The sequence below is a fragment of the Barbus barbus genome (assembly GCF_936440315.1).
Source record: "Barbus barbus genome assembly, chromosome: 24".
Taxonomy (NCBI): domain Eukaryota; kingdom Metazoa; phylum Chordata; class Actinopteri; order Cypriniformes; family Cyprinidae; genus Barbus; species Barbus barbus.
In genome coordinates this window covers 6,447,049-6,465,873 of record NC_136752.1, presented here as the reverse complement: position 1 = coordinate 6,465,873, position 18,825 = coordinate 6,447,049, and the positions used below count along the sequence as shown (strand labels likewise).

At 36.8% G+C, this 18,825-nt stretch overlaps 2 protein-coding genes across 5 annotated transcripts; one reads left to right on the top strand and one right to left on the bottom strand.

The window, feature by feature from the left end:
* Window positions 1-197: 197 nt before the first annotated feature.
* On the bottom strand, window positions 198-7,429 carry galca (galactosylceramidase a). The gene is made up of 17 exons (XM_079376108.1): window positions 7,022-7,429; window positions 6,870-6,938; window positions 6,721-6,784; window positions 5,221-5,334; window positions 4,982-5,121; window positions 4,856-4,894; window positions 4,641-4,768; window positions 4,381-4,536; window positions 4,171-4,295; window positions 3,074-3,201; window positions 2,876-2,965; window positions 2,711-2,800; window positions 2,478-2,622; window positions 2,214-2,394; window positions 1,906-2,069; window positions 848-924; window positions 198-773 (listed from the first exon to the last, which is right to left on the bottom strand). Exons 1-17 carry the CDS (start codon window positions 7,148-7,150, stop codon window positions 630-632), a joined length of 1,983 nt encoding a protein of 660 aa, XP_079232234.1. The 5' UTR covers window positions 7,151-7,429; the 3' UTR covers window positions 198-629.
* Window positions 2,009-18,137, top strand: LOC306844163 (galectin-8-like). Of its 4 annotated transcripts, none has more exons than XM_079376112.1 (9): window positions 2,009-2,062; window positions 8,279-8,367; window positions 9,744-9,954; window positions 11,107-11,235; window positions 13,115-13,165; window positions 13,750-13,776; window positions 15,719-15,807; window positions 15,935-16,100; window positions 17,055-18,137. In XM_079376112.1, the coding sequence occupies exons 2-9, from the start codon at window positions 8,327-8,329 to the stop codon at window positions 17,202-17,204; spliced, it is 864 nt and encodes a 287-aa protein (XP_079232238.1). In that variant the 5' UTR covers window positions 2,009-2,062; window positions 8,279-8,326; the 3' UTR covers window positions 17,205-18,137. The 4 variants fall into 4 exon arrangements, with proteins under 4 accessions (XP_079232238.1, XP_079232235.1, XP_079232236.1 ...); XM_079376109.1 differs by lacking the exon at window positions 2,009-2,062 and adding an exon at window positions 7,978-8,102; XM_079376111.1 differs by lacking the exon at window positions 2,009-2,062 and adding an exon at window positions 8,002-8,137.
* The last annotated feature ends 688 nt before the right edge of the window (window positions 18,138-18,825 follow it).

The following is an 18,825-nucleotide window of genomic DNA, read 5'->3' as shown; positions in this document are numbered from 1 at the left end:
AATGTTTTCCCAGTGTCACCACTGTATTAGTATCTTATTTCTATGATCTGCTTTAATAATGCATGTAAGCAGTTATTGCACAAACAGGGGAAGTCAGCAGGTATGTGCTAGTTGATGATAAATGCACATTCATGATCATTAAGAATCATCATTTTTTAAAGTTGTGTACGGTTGAAGATAACATCAATGAAAAACATCAAGGCCTGCATCAGTTTAATTTTATGATGTACATCCAGGATGCTTTTTAAACAGTATTGAAGGAGTCATTTCTATTCATTCAATATTTCCCATAATTTTAATTCTGTTCATTAAACAATTTCATATAGAACATTAACCATCAAATATGTCCAAACTGGTCATTTGTCATTCATACACTTCTTTCACAAAGTAACTGGTACAAAGCATCCCTTTTTGAAGAAGATAAACACTTCACACTTACATTCCTTAATCATCAACCCCAAAGAGAAAGTAACAAATCAGTAAAAAAAAGACCAATCATCAAATTAAATAAAATAAGACAATCACAGTATGTTCATTTAAAAAGACATTAGGAAATGGTTGAAAGGTGTGCAGGCAAGTAAAAGTGTGTAATGATCATGTAAACATGATTGATGTGAAGTAGGCATAAATTATTCCGCATTCACTTCAAAATTATCAAACTGTGCATATTCAAAAGAGCGAGTTCCTAGTGCAGCCCAGCCATTCTTGGGTTCAAGAACAACAGCGTTCTTCCACAGCAGATAGCCATTCAGCATCCCGGTGGCAAAATATCCCTGCAGACCAAAACATGCCCATTTAAGAACAGACCATTAATAGTTAAAAGGCTACCATTTAATGTGTATGTTACCTTGACTCTAAGGGTTAAGGTATACCATACTCCTTCCCTTGTTCCTGACAGCCCTTCAGCAAGTACTCTCCGTCCACCTTTAATGTGAAAAACAATGATTAGTCAAAATGCAATAAAAATAGTTCACTGAGGTATGTACTAAAATTAAAACAAAATAAGATTGGAATCAGATAAAAATAATTTCATATAGCACAGCGCACACCCATTACATGGTCCAACGCCAATTCGAATTTAACAGTAGTTTCAGACCACCAAAACAAACTCCAAACAAAGCTCATCTTGGCCAGGTTTAGCTCGAAACTCATCCATTCATTTCTCATTTTTGCTTGTTATTTAGTTTTATGGTGCTTTTGAGAAACCCAGCCCAGGTCAACCAGTTCAAAGTTATTATTAGAAGCACAAATTAGGCACCAGGAATGCTCAGACTATCAAATCACTGCCAGATTTCTTCATTTGAAAGCGATCAGTAGGCTGCCTTTGACGCCCTAGTTATGCACAGCTGCACCGAGCAAGAATTGTGTGTAGGATTGTCCAATAGGCAATGCATGTACAAAGCGATTTATTTTATAACCAGGGATTAAAACTAAAATGCCTGACTATTGTAAGTAATTCAATGACTCAGAAAAAAGATTAGATGGTAAATATTTTTAAAACTAAGCTGTGATTTTTGATAATCTAGTTCAGGGGTCACCAGATTCGGTCCTGCAGAGTTTCGCTTCAACCCTAATTAAACACACACTGTAAAAAAAAAAAAAAAATTGTTCTAAAAAGTTGTTTCAACTTAAAATAATTTGTTACCCCGCTGATGATACTCAATGATAATTTAAGGGACAACTGGAATATTTTAGTTGAATTAACTAATCAAGCTAATCAAGGTATACTTGAAACTTCCAGACAGTTGTGTTGGACACCGTCCCTCCAGGATCAAGTTTGGTGACCCCTGATCTAGTTTATGTCGGATATTTTTGTTTTAGCGTCCGAATGCCCAGTACTATCCAAATTGGCAAGCAAGTGAACATTTTACCCGTTTATAAATGATATAACTAAAAGAAATGTACCTATATCATTTGTCACTTTATAGGTTCCATTTGCATAAATCCAATAAAAGACACCCTTTGCTTCTCTGACAGACTCTCCACCTTGATCAACCCGGGCCGCCAGGAACACTCCTCCAGTGACGGGAGTTTCAATTAGGACGTCACAGGACACACTGAGGTCTGTCCTAGTTTGACAAGTAGGGAATTTTGGTTACATGTGATTAATTGTGATATAATACTGCAGTATTGATTAAAACATCTCTGCAAAAGGTACATTCTCCCGTGTATTGCTCGCTCAGGAAATATCACAATACTGAGGACAATCATACCAGCTGTAGTCCCCTATGACGCTGATGGTCTGGTCGGCATCTCTAGCCCAGGTGACCGGCCGTTCGGTGACCACCTGCCGTAAAGTAAAGGCATGCGAGCCATTATCTGTGCTATTTCTGAAGTACTCAAACACACCAGTTTGATCAGCAAAATACGGGGCCTCGGAAAATGGAGGGTTATCTGAGAACAAAAATAAATGCTGTAATGAACACCAGTTGAGTCAGTGCTTCCGATAGTTTTCTGTTGACACTAATATCCATTACCGATAGTGAAGTCATCAGAGTAATTCTTTGGAAATGGCTGGGATTTGGGGGGCTCTGGGTAGGTGCCTTTTTGTCCAGAGTAGACTGTTGTGATTGTGTAAACCTCATCGACATCTAGTTTTAAAGTGAATGAACCATTATAGACCTGTGTGGAAAGAAGGAAGATTCCTTTACTGTCTATTTATTCCAGTGTGTAGAGACATGAAATATGGAGCGAACTGATTCAACTGTACCTTAATAGGACTGCTCCGCTGAAACAGTGTATCTTTTTTGGTCTCAAAATCCAATTTTGAGTACCACACTTGAAGGTCAGTGAGATGTGCCTGATAAAAGCACAAGCAACATAATATTAAGCCTTAAGGTTACGAAATATCAAATACAGACAGAACTGCACTTACAAAAGAACCTTTGAGCTGAAATGTGGCTATCTGAGGAGAGACGTCAAAGTGCGGTAGAGGAGGTCGAATGCATTGAGAGTGATCGTGTGTCTATAAAAAGAGGAAGGGAGGAGTGTTCAGTGTGCATAGAGATCAAAATCAATGATTCACTAACACTTGTGATGTTCACAAGACATAAGAAAATAACTAAGCACTCACCATGGTTTCAATAATAATTGTGAGGTTCCCTTTACGGTCCGTTAAAGCCACATAACTCCCTCCATTGGTGAGATTCCCTACAGTCTGCAGATAAAACCAGCCTGGCTGTGTAAATTGAGTAGTGTGCGCTACAGGAAAAAGAAATACAATTTATCAACACTCATGAAATAACTTGCATTCACTCATTGGCTACAACAGGGGTGTCCAAACTCGGTCCTGGAGGGCCAGTGTCCTGCAGAGTTTAGCTTCAACCTCAATTAGACAATTAGGACCGAGTTCGGGCACCCCTGGGTTACAACAACAACCATTCTCATTCCAACACGCGAGAACCAATGAGGTTTGTTCACCCATCAAGCATGTATGGTTAAGGTTCCATTTACCATATTTAATATGCTCAATGTATTTGCATTTTTATACGTGAATAAAACCCTAAATTTAATCATCATATAAAACAATTGCGTCTCTTAAGAAGGTTTGTATTAAACAGCTTAATTCATCCTTTTTTAAAGCTTGAATGTTTTGCTAGAATGGAGTTTCAATGAAGGGGCAGAAATCTTAAGAATTCTTGTTTCAATGAGAACATCTTCATTTGTGTTTTGAAGATGAACAAAGTCTTACGTGTTTGGAATGATATGAGGGTGAGTAAATGGAGACAGAATTCCTTATTCCTTATTTAATAAATTAATAAAATTTAATAAAAGGCATGATCGTAACATGATCTGAAAACGATGGAAGCCCATTTCCACCACTGAATATAAAAAAAATAAAAATAAGGTTATTGCGAGTTTATATCTCACAATTCTGAGAAAAAAAAAGTCAGAATTGTGAGTTTATATCGGGCAGTTCTGACTTTATTTCTCAGAATTACAACTACGTCTCACAATTGCGAGTTTGTATCATGCAATTATGAGAAAAAAGACAGAATTATGAGAGAAAAAGTCGCAATAACCTTTTTTATTTTTTGTTCAGTGGCAGAAACGGGCTTCCACAGAAAACAGTAGGACAATTCATAAAAAAAAAAAAGGAAAATCTAAAAATTGAAATTGAAGCTTTGAAGGTTGACCCCAAAACTGGCCAGACTGTAAGGAGCATGTTACCAGTCATCCATATCGGAGATTCCACTACATAATGTCCGCTCCAGGGCTCATCGGCTGTCATCAGCCCATCTCCACCGAAGGATAGACTCTCATAGTAACTTGCTATCAAATTCCAGGATATAGTCCTAAAACAAAGCAGTCCTACTCTGAGCGCATTAGCTTAAGGATGTATATTGCAGAGAAAGTGACAGGTGTCTGTAAACAGCTCACGAGGTCATTCTGCCGTTCACGTAGTTCTGGTTTAAGATCCGAGCCCAGCATCCGGCGCCGATGTCGTCATTGAAGGTGCTGTAATCTTCAGAGGACCAAAGCTTCTTCTCCGTTAACAGAGCTTCCTTCACTGTTTTGGTGCCTGGGTAGTGGACACTGTAAAGACTTTAAACTCTTAACTATAGTTTGGTTTACACTTAAGAGCTCAGCTAGTTGGTCAGTTATATGGGTTTTAAGGGCAAAGAAAGCAAACTGCTCACCCTATCACCTCAACAGCATCATTCATATATGAATCCTCCAGCATTGCAGCTGCAATGGACCAGTCTCCATCCGCAGCAATGATGCCAATATTTGTATAACCAACTCTGTCTAAAGTATCTCTCAGCACCTAGGGAAATGACAGACAGACACATCTTATTGCCAATTTAGTTAGGCTGTCTGGAAAGAAGATTAGAGAATTAACTTTTTTTTTTACCTTAATGTATACTGGATCGTATTTCTTTTCATTCCATATCTGAAAAAAGATCAAAAGGAGAAGTTCAAATAAAGTTTCCCTCTAAAACATCATAATTATTTGCACTATTAGCTAGTGCATACGTACCCCAATATAATCAATGTCAAGGTTATGATGCTGCTTTGCTCCATAGATCCATGTAACAACATAGTTGGCAGTAACATTTGGAAAGAAATAAGGCCACTGGGTTCCTTCTCCAACCCATCCCGGAAATGCCCAGGGAAGACCTTCAAAATCAAAGCTTTGAATCAGCAAGATATCTGTCATCTAGATTATTTGTCTTTCAATATATAAATGGCAAATGGAGTGTGGAACAAACTGATTACCTATCAGCTTGATGTTTGGATTTCTCTTCTTGGCTTCTTTCATAAGCCACCACTCATATCCACGGTAAAAACTGCCTTCATCCTTACTGTGCATGTGAGAGGGTTCTGTGCCATCTGTCAAGCAGACAAGTCAATAACCTTTAGTAACCCAAACATAAAGTTAATACATTTTGTTTCTGGGAAATGTAAGTAGCTGAGACGGGTCACTTTCCAACAGTTTGTTTCAGTCTAAAATGTTTTTAATCTTAATATAATTGTCCCCCATTATATTTGTTTGTAATTTTTCTATTTTAATGTTTTATTTTGCATTAATAACTCTGCTATAAAAATGGATTGACATTGCTAGTGATTCGCTATGATAAAGCAACCTGACAGCTTTTTTTTTTATTATTTCCTGCAACATGAGCGTCAGCAATTGTTGGCAATGTTTCATAGTTGGACAGAATTCAACTTTATGCAAATAAAGTTACTTGGCTACTACCAATGGTGCACCACCTGGTACATTTAGATGCATGTACACCCTGACAGAGTAAGACCACCTACTAGAAAACCACTCGGAGACTTGCGACACCAAGTAATTTAATCAATGTCAGTATGAACACAGATTAAGACTGTCCAAAATACAGAAAAGGGGATCTAAAATAGCTTTTAAAAGTCTTGTGTAAATAGAATTTACAATTTGTAACTCAGTGTACTGTAGTACAATATAAAATCCAATATTATGCACTAATAACAACATATTCAGTGCGTATGAAACCCTAAAGCCCACTCCTAACCCTAACCATACTGAACCCGCTTATCAGTAAAAATCCTTGAAGTTCTGGGAAAAGAGACAGTTTTGAATGTTTATGCACATGCTGTATTTCCATTTTTAGACTATTTTCTTCATTTTTATTTTTTTCTCTTGCTCCTCTCACGCGGTAAGTTTGCTTGGCTCAGCTAAACAATGGTGGAGTTTGTGTAAAACACCTTTTCTCACAAAACTATCTGCACTTCCTGTGACATACCATAGACACTCAGTTTCTTAAAAAGTGTACACATCCAATTTATTCATTTCTTACATTAAGTAAAACAACTATTTTGCAATTAACCTTGCCTTGTCATTAAAAGGTCAAATAAATTAGATTTTGGGGGATTTTTTTGAAGAGGTCATCTTTATAATATCTGTTCCAGTTTTGTGTGTGAGTGTGTGTGTGTGTGTGTGTGAGTGTGTTTTCCCCACAGCATATTCGTATCACATGACTCGCACCACGTGACTCTGATTCCGGAAAAAAGCTTCTTAGATAAGCAGTGAACAGGTTAACTATTGTTTTCGATGAAATCTTATCAGGCATATCTGTCTTTTTTCTTTATGTTCCATCTGATGTTATTCAAAAACATGCTCATCATAGAAAGGGTGTATTAATTGCATGTTTAATGTATTATTGAATATATGAATAGATGCAGACAAGGTAGACAGACACAGTATAGAAAGATACACAATGATAGACACTGTATTACCTGTGGTTTGAGCATCGCCTCCTATTTCTACTTTTAGCATGTGCAATGAAGCTCCAAAGTTGGGCTGAATAAAACCAAACTTGCATTATAATAACATATCTGGTTATTCAATGCATGTCCAGAATTAAAAGCCACATGTGACCCAATACCTTGAACAAGAAATCCAGTATATGACTCCGATACGGTTCTTCATAGTTGACAAGAAGTCGTGAAGTAGCCTGTGAACGAAAGCAAGTTAATCACCAACACAGCTATCTGACAGTATGCAAATAGCAAAATTTAAAAAGTTATCATGACTTACTCCTCCTCCACTTAATCCACCTATTCCATCAAATTCCCTCCCTAATCCAATCCGATCATCTAGAACATAAAACTCAGCCGAGCACCCGAGAAAGCAGGAGACCGTGAACAGCAGATTGTGTGTTAGCATGTTTAGATGAACTAACTTACTGATGAAGTTTAGAATTAGCAGTTACTTCCCTGTCATGTGCTCCGACTCAACTTCACGTGAGACGCATATTAATCTGTCACTATAAGAGAAAACCCTCTCTTCTTTATATAAACATACAAGGGGTAAAACAGTTACAGCAAAACAACTACGCATGCAAACATGTCAAATTATTGAAGTTGTTTTACGAATTCACTGCATTCCGTCTTCGAAAGAAAAACAATACAAAACGCCAAGCCGCGCCGTGATAGGTCAGTAACTATACAGCGCTCTGATTGGCCACAGTGTCACCCTGAGCCCGCCCCTAGGTACGCGAAACTGAACGTGCTCAATGATTGGTCAGTGAACGCGTCGCGCTGACTTGATTAATAATATTATATTATTAGCGAAATATTTTATACATAAATGTCGATATTTTAAATCTCCTCCCTTGTTTATTGTGTTTAAAAATTATCTAAAATACTTTTCAGATGCCCTTAGTAAAATTAAAAACCCAAAGGCAGTAAAAACTGTTTAATTTGTTTGTATTATATTTTCTTTATATTTCAATATTATTATAATTATTTTATTTTCGTTCTGGTTTTTTGTTTCTTATTTTTATATATTTTTTGGAATATTTTGTCATATGATTTGTCTGGAATTAATATGGTTCTGTTGTGTTGAGCTTTCCACACCAGATTGGTTTTTGTATACTAATTAAGGCCATTTTGTTGTACTCAGATTTTGTACTCAATTTAAATAAATAAATAAAATAAATGAACGCGCCGCGCTCATCTCGCATTTGATTGGTCACTGAACGCGTCGCGCTCTTTGTTTACTGAATGCGTCATTCTAAACATGCGGAAGTGAAAGTGCTGAACGCTGGTGATTAACTCGAAATAACAGCATCGCCAATATGTCTGTCGCAAACCCGAAACAAACGATAATGAATCCAGTAAGATTTATTCTACTTACACTGTTTGCTAACGGGTCAGTGCTTCTAGTACATAGACGGATAAATTCATCTGTTAATGCTTTTCTGTTTTGCAGGGATGAAAGCGTAAATGGTTGTATCTTGTAGACAGGGCGAACTGAGTCAGTGTGTCTCATGATTTTAATTTCTGCCTGTAGACGATTCCTTATGCTGGGACCATCCTGGGCGGACTTCAGGCCGGAGAGATGGTGCTCATTCAGGGCAGTGTTCCCAGTGATTCAGACAGGTGAGAGATTCAAACCTTTGATTTGGTTTCATATTGGAATCAATCTTTCCACCTTAAATATGACCCTGGACCACAAAACCAGTCTTAAGGTTGTATCACAATTTATACATAATCTAAAATCCAAATAAATGAGCTTTCCATTGATGTATGGTTTGTTAGGATCGGACTATATTTGGCTGAGATACATCTGGAATCTGAGGGTGCAAAAAAATCAGTATATTGAGAAAATCACCTTTAAAGTTGTTCAAATGAAGCTCTTAGCAATGCATATTACTAATCAAAAATTTAGTTTTGATATTTAAGGTAGGAAATTGACTAAATATCCTCATGAAATGTTATAGAAACATGAGACATGCTTCAAAAGACATTATTATGTGTCATTATTTGGCTCGAGTCGACTCCGTGTTGGTTCAAGGAAGGGATCATGATCACGGGAAGCGGAAGAAATCATTTCAATAACAAGCCAGTTTCAGACATTACTCAAGCAGGAATTATTATAGCTATAGAAATAAAAGATGGTGGAAGCTCCAGACTTTATGGGCAATTTTGGCCCTTAAAACACTATTTGCATTTTCATTAGTAGTAATTAAAATATTTATTTATAGTGTCTACTAATAGTGTTTTACAGTACACATAAATGCACAACCAGAATTGTTTTTGTTTTTTTATGTTTGCTAACATTTAAACACCGTTGGAATAAAATTTCTCCTTTGCCTGATTCATGGCTAACATTTTATGTATCTTAAATCTAGACAAATAATGTTTATATTAATTCATTAGCATTCCACTTTTTGCATGACTTAAAGATATAAATTAAAATATGCATTATTATTATTATTATTATTAACAAATAAAATGTTATTTTCTTCATGCAATATATGTCTGATATCTCATCTCCAGCATGCTCACCTTTAATGCTGTCGTCTCTGTGTTAACCAAACAAAATACTCTTTGTAAAATGCTTGTTAAAATTGTTGAAGATTGCAAAACAACAGTGGGACAGTCAAAATTTGTGAAAAGTGTAAATAATTTGCATACACACACACACACACACAAAAAAACAATTTATTTCATTCTTTGGTTAGATCAGGGGTCACCACACTCGGTCCTGGAGGGCCGGCCCTCCAGGACCGAGTGTGGTGACCCCTGGTTTAGAGGGACAAAAGAAAAAAACAGTCTATGCCTTAAGGTATTTTAGAAGTTGCAAAAATAATGACGGCTTGATGAAAAATCGCAAGATGTTTTGCAACCACATGACAAAAACAATAAAGATGAAATTTGTTAGTTAGTGTAAGTTGAAGAAACACCCTGCTATATATTTACATCACATTTGAATTTTGTCCGCAGACAGTGATAAACAGTGAAATATCTTGCAGATTTCAGGTTGAGCTGAACTGCGGGAGCAGCATGAAGCCTCGGGCAGACGTGGCCTTTCATTTTAATCCTCGCTTCAAGCGGTCTCCCTACATCGTCTGTAACACACTACAGAAGGAGCGCTGGGGCAAGGAGGAGATCCACTACCTGATGCCCTTTAGACACGGAGCTGCCTTTGAGATCATCATACTTGTGCACAAAGATTTGTTCAAGGTTATAAACATCCTGAGTTCTATCAGTTTGGCTCTTGTTTATTGGCATCTATCTCTGTTGCCATATGACGTTTTCTTGCTTTCTCATTCTCTTGCTTAAAATGATACAACATAAGTGACGCTGTTTTTAGAAAGCTAAAGGTGAAGTGTGTCATTTATGGATGTTGAAATAATTTCTCCTTAATATGCAGCAAGCAAGCATGCCCCCAAAAGTGTAAACCCAGTGGCTCGAGGATAAAAACAGTTGACTTGTTTGAGATGCCACATGCCTTGCTTTGAATTTAGAAGAGAGTAGGCCGCTGCAGTCAGGGGGGAAATAAAAAAAAAAAACAACTTCATAGTGGTATAGAGATCCATGCGACCAAAAAGCAGATGCATTTGTTTTTTTTTGCAGATGAAACGGATGCATGCAAATTTTGCTGCTTTTGTTCCTAATGCAGTGTAACCAATATTTCATCCCAAGGATGTGAAGGAGTTTAACTCTGTAATAATCTTGATCTTGAATAGTGTCTTGACCATTATTATTACATTTCCAAAATATGATCCAAATTGCATAAGAAGCCCCTAAAGGGAGGTACATGACACACATGATTGGTATTCGCTCACAAAACTTTGCATTCTTGCACACGAAAACCAAACTGGCGTAGGAAATATGAGCTTGGAGAAAAAAATTGATTTCTGTGTTTTTGTGAGTTCTCAGGGAAAGAGAGTAAAAGGTCTGTGCAGTGTTTCTTGAGGGAATGCAAAAGTTTTGTGAGTGTTGAAGTATAATTTTTCCTCTTATCTTATATTTTGTCCATCACCTTGTCCCTTTAGGTGCTAAAGATAAATAATTTAGTTATAAGAACAAAATGTCAGTTCGACGCCAGTGAGATCTGTGATGTCAGCAAGTCATTTCCCACTGTGTTTTTAGTTGACGTGCTTTTAGTTGATGCCACATTAAGCATGAGTTGGTCTGAGTTTATCCATTAAATGGGCACAAGAGTAAGTGTTCAGAAAACATCTTTGCAAATAGTGACTATTTACAAATCTGTTTCATGTTGCAGATTAGAGCAGAAATTACACTTCTGTTGATCCTCCAAATTCCAATAATTTCACAAATAACTTGTTGTTGTTATACCTCGTAAGATATAGATTGTTTTACTCTCTCCAGGTGGCGGTAAATGGTTCTCACCTGCTGGAGTTCAGGCACAGGCTGGAGCTCAAGAAGGTGGACACGCTGGCCATATCAGGGAAGGTTCAGATTCAAGCCATTGGGTTTATTCCCAGTTCAGTGAGCAAGGTAACTGTTTATCTATTACAGCTTTAAAGGAACACTCCACTTTTTTTGGAAATGGGCTCATTTAACATCCCCAAGAGTTAAACAGTTGAGTTTTACCGTTTTTGAATCCATTCAGCTGATCTCCGGGTCTGGCGGTAGCACTTTTAGCGTAGCATAGATCATTGAATCGGATTAGACCATTAGAATCTCGCTCAAAAATGACCAAAGAGTTTCGATAATTTTCCTACTTAAAACTTGACTCGTCTGTAGTTGGGTCAGTGACAAAAAGGGGTTGGCAAGATGAGAAATTCAAAAATATTTTAAAAACTTGTTTGCATCAGGTATTTTAAAATGTACACAGCGTGTTTGTTGATTTTATGTAATTAAAAATTAAATTTCTACCATTTTTTTTACAAAAGTTAACACTGAATGTACATGAAAATGTCAAATGGTGTAACCACCAAAGAATGCGAAATATTAAATATTTTATCCACCTAAATGGCATGTAATAATGGATGTATTTATACTCATAGAAATAAATACATCATTTTAAAATGTCACACGAAAATAGATTTTATTAAAGTTCTGTAAATGTAAATTAATGCATTTTTGCAATATTTGATGGGACATATGCTGAAAAAACCTCTTTGACAAATTATGTAAAAAATGTTAAAAACCATATTATACTAAACTACATGATTACATTTTATTCCACATTAATTTTCCTGTATATAATTATATTTTTATGAAAAATACTAGTTACGCCAATTGACATAATCCAGTTACACCACCAGACCATGTCGCCTGAAAGTAGTCCCCAGCTATATCATAACTAGTTACCTAGCTGGGGACTACTTTCAGGCGCTGCGTAATGATTGCGCCTGCTGCATCCACGGTACGGCAGCAAAGCTCCTTGATTATTACGCCGGAATGAGAGTATAGTTCCTAGACATATCGGCCTAGAAAATCGCAACTTTTCATTTTCCGTCGGTCTTAGTAAACGATGTAACTACAGAAGAGTTGAGCTTTAAATAGGAAAATTATCGAAACTCTTTGGTCATTTTTGATTTCCAAATGCTAATGGTCTAAACCGATTCAATGATCTATGCTAAGCTAAAAGTGCTACAGCCAGATCCGGAGATCGGCTGAATGGATTCAAAAACGGTAAAACTAAACTGTTTAACTCTTGGAGAGTTGGAAAATGAGCCCATTTCCAAAAAAAGTGGCGTGTTCCTTTAACCCCCGGTTTCACAGACAAGGCTTAAGCCTAGTCCCAGACTAAAATATAAGTCTGAGTTGTTTCAACTGAAAGAAACTTGCTCTGACTGATCTTAAAATATAACCGTGCCTTTGTTTTGCCTCAAGATGCACTACAGTAATGTTCTTTTCTAAGTACGTTTATAAAAATTACTTAAATGTCCTGATTGAACTATGGCCTAATCCTAGTTTAGTTTAAGCCCTGTCTGTGAAACCGGGCCTAAATGTTTGAAACCTTTTATGAACGATTTTGGATTTGCATTTAAATGTAAAAAGTAGCCTGAAAACTGAAACTTTAATGGGACTGACAGATATATGTATAAATCCAGTCAATATAGGAAAGGTATATTTAGAGCAGGGGTCACCAGACACAGTCAAGGATCAAGTTTGGTGACCCCTGATTTAGAGAACAGTAGCAGATCAGTAGTTTTACAGGTCAGAGGTATAGAGTACATGCTCAGGGCTGTGTTTCCCAAAAGCATTGTAAGCTTAAGTACATTGTAGACCCATTGAAACCAATGGAGCTACGATCAACTTAGGCTTACAATGCTTTTGTGAAATGCAGCCCAGTATGTTTACTGTTTATTATGATGTGGCTGGGATTGCATTTTGTGAGATAAACGTGTTCATTTGATATTTTTAGAGCTCCATAACCCCTTCAAATGCAGTTGCAAGCAAAAGATCACAGCCTTATGTAAGTGACTATTCTGATATTGCTCTTTTCTATGTTCAGTATTATATGCACATTATTGTTCAAAGGTTTGAGGACAGTAAGATTTTTTTGTCATGTTTTTAAAATAAGTTACTTATGCTCACCAAGTCTGCGTTTATTTGATCAAAATACAGTTAAAACAGTTTAATTATAACAATGATTTGTTATAATTGTACAATGAATTGTAACAATGAATTTTAGCATCATTACTCTAGTCTTCAGTGTCACATGACCTTCAGAAATCATTGTAATATGCTGATTCAATATTCAAGAAACATTTCTTTCTTTTATCAGTGTTGAAAACAGCTGTGCTGCTTAATATTATTGTGGAAACATGAATATTATTTGTAAGATCTTTGATTAATAGCACGTTCAAAAGAACAGAAGTAGTTTTTACTGACCTCTTTTGAACAGTAGTGTATGTATGCTCTCTCTCTCTAAATGTATGAAAAATACAGTTTTACCGTTCAGAATTGTTAGCGAACTGATGTATATCTATATTTTGCAGTAAAATAGTTTAGTTGAAGCTGTTTAATTATATCACTCCCTCCTCTTTCATCCAATAGTCAGTCATGTCGGAGTCGGGTGACACGGTGAGTACATGTTAGGCTGAACAATTTCTTAAAGGACAAACAAGGGTAAATCGTTTTCACGTGACACCAGTTTTTATGTGGCAGCATAATATTGGATAATTCAATTTCAAAATAATTGAAATCAAATTGAAGTGGGTGCCTCACAGTCTGGACAGAAACCAGGACATTGGCATTATTTGGTCACTTAAATCAGGCCTTTACAGCAAGCACCTTACTGATTAGAGACCTGTAGGTATAGAGTACAACAGGAAATAGTGTACTGTGTCTTGTTGTTAATTGCACGTGCTAAGTCAAGCATCACTATAACTGCTGTTTATTAATTAGGAGTCATACTTCAAACAAGCATTAGTGCACCTAAAATAAAAAATACTGGGTCCCTCCTTATATTAGGTGGCCTTAATTACTATGTACTTGCATTTAAATTCATAATTTGACACAATGCACTGGTGTACATGTTTTTACATTGTAATTATATTTTAAAAATGCCTGCATGTAATTACATTTACACCTTAACCCACCCTTAAACCCACCCACACCACCAAACCTATCCCTGACCAGTGTTGGGGAAAGTTACTTTTAAAAGTAATGCATTACAATATTGCGTTACTCCCTAAAAAAAGTTACTAATTACGTTACGTTATCTGTTTTTTGTGAGTGGGATGAATTAATGCACATTCACATTTAGTCTAGAACTACAGTAACATGTTCACACGGCGCACTGTCAGTCAATAAATGGGAAACAAGTAACTGGTGTTAGTTTTCTGAAAAAGTAACTCAGATATTTTATTGTAAATCAAGAAGTGTTACTTTACTAGTTACTTGAGAAAAGTCATATTATTACATAACTCGCGTTACTTGTAATGCGTTACCCCCAACACTGTCCCTAACCTTACCCGTATCCCACCTCAACAGCAGCAAAAGTGTTTTGGAGTACAATATGAACAACAATTGCAGTGTACTTTTTTTTTTTTTTCTTGATGCAAGTACATAGTTAAGGCCACCTAATATAAAGTGGGACCACGTTCTGTCGTCATTTACTCCTGATTAATTTCTTCTGTGGAACATAGAAGATATTTTACGAATATTTGTCATTGGAAGTCACTGGTAATCAAAACTATTGGTTACCAACATTCTTCTTTTGTGTTATGCAGAAGAAAGTCTTGAAATGATCAACTCGTTAGGTAGAAATGTGAATTGAATGCAAATCTTGTAAGTCCTAACCAAGCATGATGAGGAAAAGGACATTTTGCCAATGGCTTGGTTTGTATGTCTACAGTGTTTCTCTGGGTTTCTTCACTTATCTGAAAACTCTAACAAACTTGCTAACAGTGCCCTGGAAACCGCCTATAACACCCTAACGGCTGGTTTAGCAACACCTTGGCAATCATACAGTATTGCAATGCATTCGGAAAACATTAAAGCTGGAATACACCCCACAACTTTTGCACAGATTTGTGCCCCGATTTGCCATCTGGATGAGTCGATGCAAATTTTAGGCAGTTGGAGCTTGACAGATTTCATAGAAAATGACATTGTGTATGACTGGTACTGGTACAGCTTCAGCCTATGATTCCTCCAGTTGGAGGATTTAAAGTTTGATATTTTGAGTTTGTTTTAGAACAAACATTGTTTTCATTTTTTCATGCATCTCCAAGTAACGAGGTGCACGTTTGTGGTTTCTTCGGGAACGATTTGAAAAGTCTGTAAGTGTGTGATCCTCAGTTATTTAGTGCGTAATGCCCAGATTTTCTTTGTAACCATTTACAAAGTCAGCAATTATCTGATGCCTAGTGGTTTAAAATCTGTTCCGATTTTAAAAGATGTGTAGTGTATACCAGCCTTAAATGACTGCATAGCAGCACCATTGCTGGGAATTATTATTGTGGTTGTTGTCTTTGTCGTGTTGAATTTGAAACTGGAATGTGTTTCTTTTTCGCACCAGAGTCTTCCATTTAAGAGCAAACTTGTGAAAGGATTGAGTCCAGGAGATTCCATTATGGTGAAGGGGCAGATCTCTGGTTCCCCAGAGAGGTATGAGAAGAAAACAACCAAGAATTCCACTGGAATATTCTAGATATATAAAACATGCTCTGTCATTTAACCCATTTTTCTTTTAATAATGTATTGATGTCTTCAATATCTTCCTTTATCCCTACAGTTTCGCTGTAAACCTGCGCATCAGTAACTCGGAGGACATTGCTTTTCACTTAAACCCTAGTTTCAAAACAGCTTCCTTCGTTAGAAACTCTTTCCTGTCTGGATGTTGGGGCGTTCAGGAGACCTCCCTCTCCAGCTTTCCCCTTTCACCCGGGCAATACTTTGAGGTAAGACCTTGTTTGTCACTAAATGAGAGCATTTGTTGAAATTTAAAGTCAACATGAAATCAAAATAAATGATTTAAATTTGCATTATTCCAAAAAGTAATTATTCGTCAATGTAACAACTCTCTTTACCTCTGAAGTGACTTTTCTTGTTAGCCGACCTCACATTAACTGCCTAGGAATCAAGACGATAAAGGGATAGTTCACTCAACAATGACAATTCCCTCAAGTTGTTCCATGCCTGTATGAATTTTTCTTCTGTTGAACATAAAAGGAGATTAATGCGGGTAACCAAACAGCTTCTGGTCTCCATTGGCTTCCATAGTATTTTTTTTTTTTTCCATAATATGGAAGTCAATGGGGACTAGCAAATATGTGGTTACCAACATATCATCTATGTTTAACTCATACAGGTTGGAACAACTTGGGGGTGAGTAAATGGTGACATGCTTTTTAGGCATTTTTTTTTTATGTAAAATGTTAATTAGTTACAGTAATGGAAATGTATGTTATAGCAATGTTATATTTACTTTGTATCATGCTGTAAAAATGTCCAGTTGTTTTATTGGTTTTAACAAAGGAATGTTTACGGGATGTTAGATTTTTACTGAGTCAAATTAGTTAAAACTAATTAGATGGATATCAATTCAGTACATTATGTGAAAAGTAAAACCTTGTGTGGAGACCAGAATCACCATTTTAAATGGCAGTATTTTAAAACTAGCCTTTTATCTAACTTGTAAATATGTCAAATAATTTAAATGGCTTACAAATGCAGATTCACGTTGACTTTAGAGAATGATGGCTTGGTTGTAGTGCGTTTCTCTGAAAATGCAGGATGGAGGCCATGATTGGGTTAAATATTTCATCAGTTCCTGCGTGTGCATCTTATTGATTCTTGCCGTGTTTTTGAGTGGTATCTGCTGTGACCTCTGACCTCATGTTTTTCCATGGCAGATGATCATCCTGTGTGAGGCTCAGGAGTATAAAGTGGCAGTAAACGGGTTCCACCAGTTGAACTACAAGTACCGTGTGCAGGATCTAAGTTGCGTGGATGTGATCGAGATTGTGGGAGATTTAGAGCTTAAGGATGTGAAGATCTGGTGAGCAGCTCCAGCTTGATGACCATTCCCGTGTTTCCTCCAACCAAGTATATTTAATCAACCTGAGACTCCTGCAGCTAATCTGAACTGTTTCAATTTATTCAAGTTCATTTGAACTGAAAAGTTAGACCAGGTGTGGCCATTCTCGTCTGACTGAACATTATACTCATCCAGTTAGCACGTTTGAACTCTTATTCTTTGTTGTTTTGTTGGCAACTGCATAGGCAGAAGTTACCTATGACTAGGATAAACCCCATTCGCTGATTATTAGTTGAGGAGATTTGAACTTGAGCCTGAATGAGGTGCAGTTGACTCCATGACTTCTTGTGTTGAACATGAAAACTAAACATGGTTGCAATGGGTCAAAAAAGGTTGCAGACCCTGGACATAACAGATGGATGGAAAAAAATACCATCTGGCAGGATGTTAATGGTTGTGCAACAGTAATTGTATTGTCTGTCTAGCCAAATGTTTTCCGAATCATTCCAAGCTAATTCCAGGCATTTGGAAAATGACAGATTGCAGCTTTAAATTTTACACTATTAGGGCAAAAACAGGGCTGAAAAACATACCCATCCATAAACCATCCCAATCATGAGTATAATAATTGAAGTTGAGTTTCTTAAAACATTTCAATGTCCTTCCAGCGGGATGGACAAGCAGATGATTTGCTAATGCAAGGCCTGCGCTAATGCATTTGACTTGGCATGATAGCCTTATAGGAATGTCAAATCAATAATCACGTTCACCATTAGGTTCCAGAACTAAAGATAAGCACTTTTTGGTTTATATTTAACAACAGAACTATGCAACATTCCAGCATGTGTGTGTGTGTATATATGATATATATATAGTTTTATTTCTCTATCTGTTGATAAATGCATTAAAGATAAGCAATATAAGAAATAAATATAATACATCTTTTACATTGTCTAGTAATTATGGTTGTGTTTTGTGAGTTATTACCATTTATACATTACATTGAAACTAGATTTAGGAATCTCCTCAGAAACCATTAAAAGGAACACTCCACTTTTTTTGAAAATAGGCTCATTTTCCAAATCCCCAAGAGTTAAACGGTTGTTTTACCGTTTTTGAATCCATTCAGCCGATCTCTGGGTCTGGCGGTAGCACTTTTAGTGTAGCCTAGCATAGATCATTGAATCTGATTAGACCGTTAGCATCTCTCTCAAATGACCAAAGAGTTTCAATAATTTTCCTATTTAAAACTTGACTCTTCTGTAGTTACATCGTCTACTAAGACTGACGGAAAATGAAAAGCTGCGATTTTCTAGGCCGATATGGCTAGGAACTGTACTCTCATTTCAGGGTAATAATCAAGGAACTTTGCTGCCGTACCGTGGGTGCAGCAGGCGCAATCATTACACAGCACCTGAAAGTATATATCATAACGAGTTACCAAGCTGGGGACCACAGACATATAGAGATGCCCTATTCGACTGCTCCAGGCACGTAGATGCGGCCGCCATCTTGGAACGGTATTTTTGACGTCATTCACCATATTGTAGATTTGCACAGAGCCGTTCTGTGCATGATTGTGGCATCTTTTCGAATATTCAGTGATTACTATGGTGAATGACGTCAAGTTTACCGCTGCAATATGG

Bases quoted from the DNA above. Each gene is read 5' to 3' on its own strand.
- galca (XM_079376108.1), bottom strand. From the start codon at position 7,150: ATGCTAACACACAATCTGCTGTTCACGGTCTCCTGCTTTCTCGGGTGC. The intron at 6,939-7,021 runs GTAAGTCATGAT...TTTCGTTCACAG, and splicing joins GTGGATTAAGTGGAGGAGGA to GCTACTTCACGACTTCTTGT. The intron at 5,122-5,220 runs GTAATCAGTTTG...TTGATTTTGAAG, and splicing joins TCCAAACATCAAGCTGATAG to GTCTTCCCTGGGCATTTCCG.
- LOC306844163 (XM_079376109.1), top strand. From the start codon at position 8,064: ATGTCTGTCGCAAACCCGAAACAAACGATAATGAATCCA. The intron at 11,236-13,114 runs GTAACTGTTTAT...TGATATTTTTAG, and splicing joins TTCCCAGTTCAGTGAGCAAG to AGCTCCATAACCCCTTCAAA. The intron at 16,101-17,054 runs GTAAGACCTTGT...TTTCCATGGCAG, and splicing joins CACCCGGGCAATACTTTGAG to ATGATCATCCTGTGTGAGGC.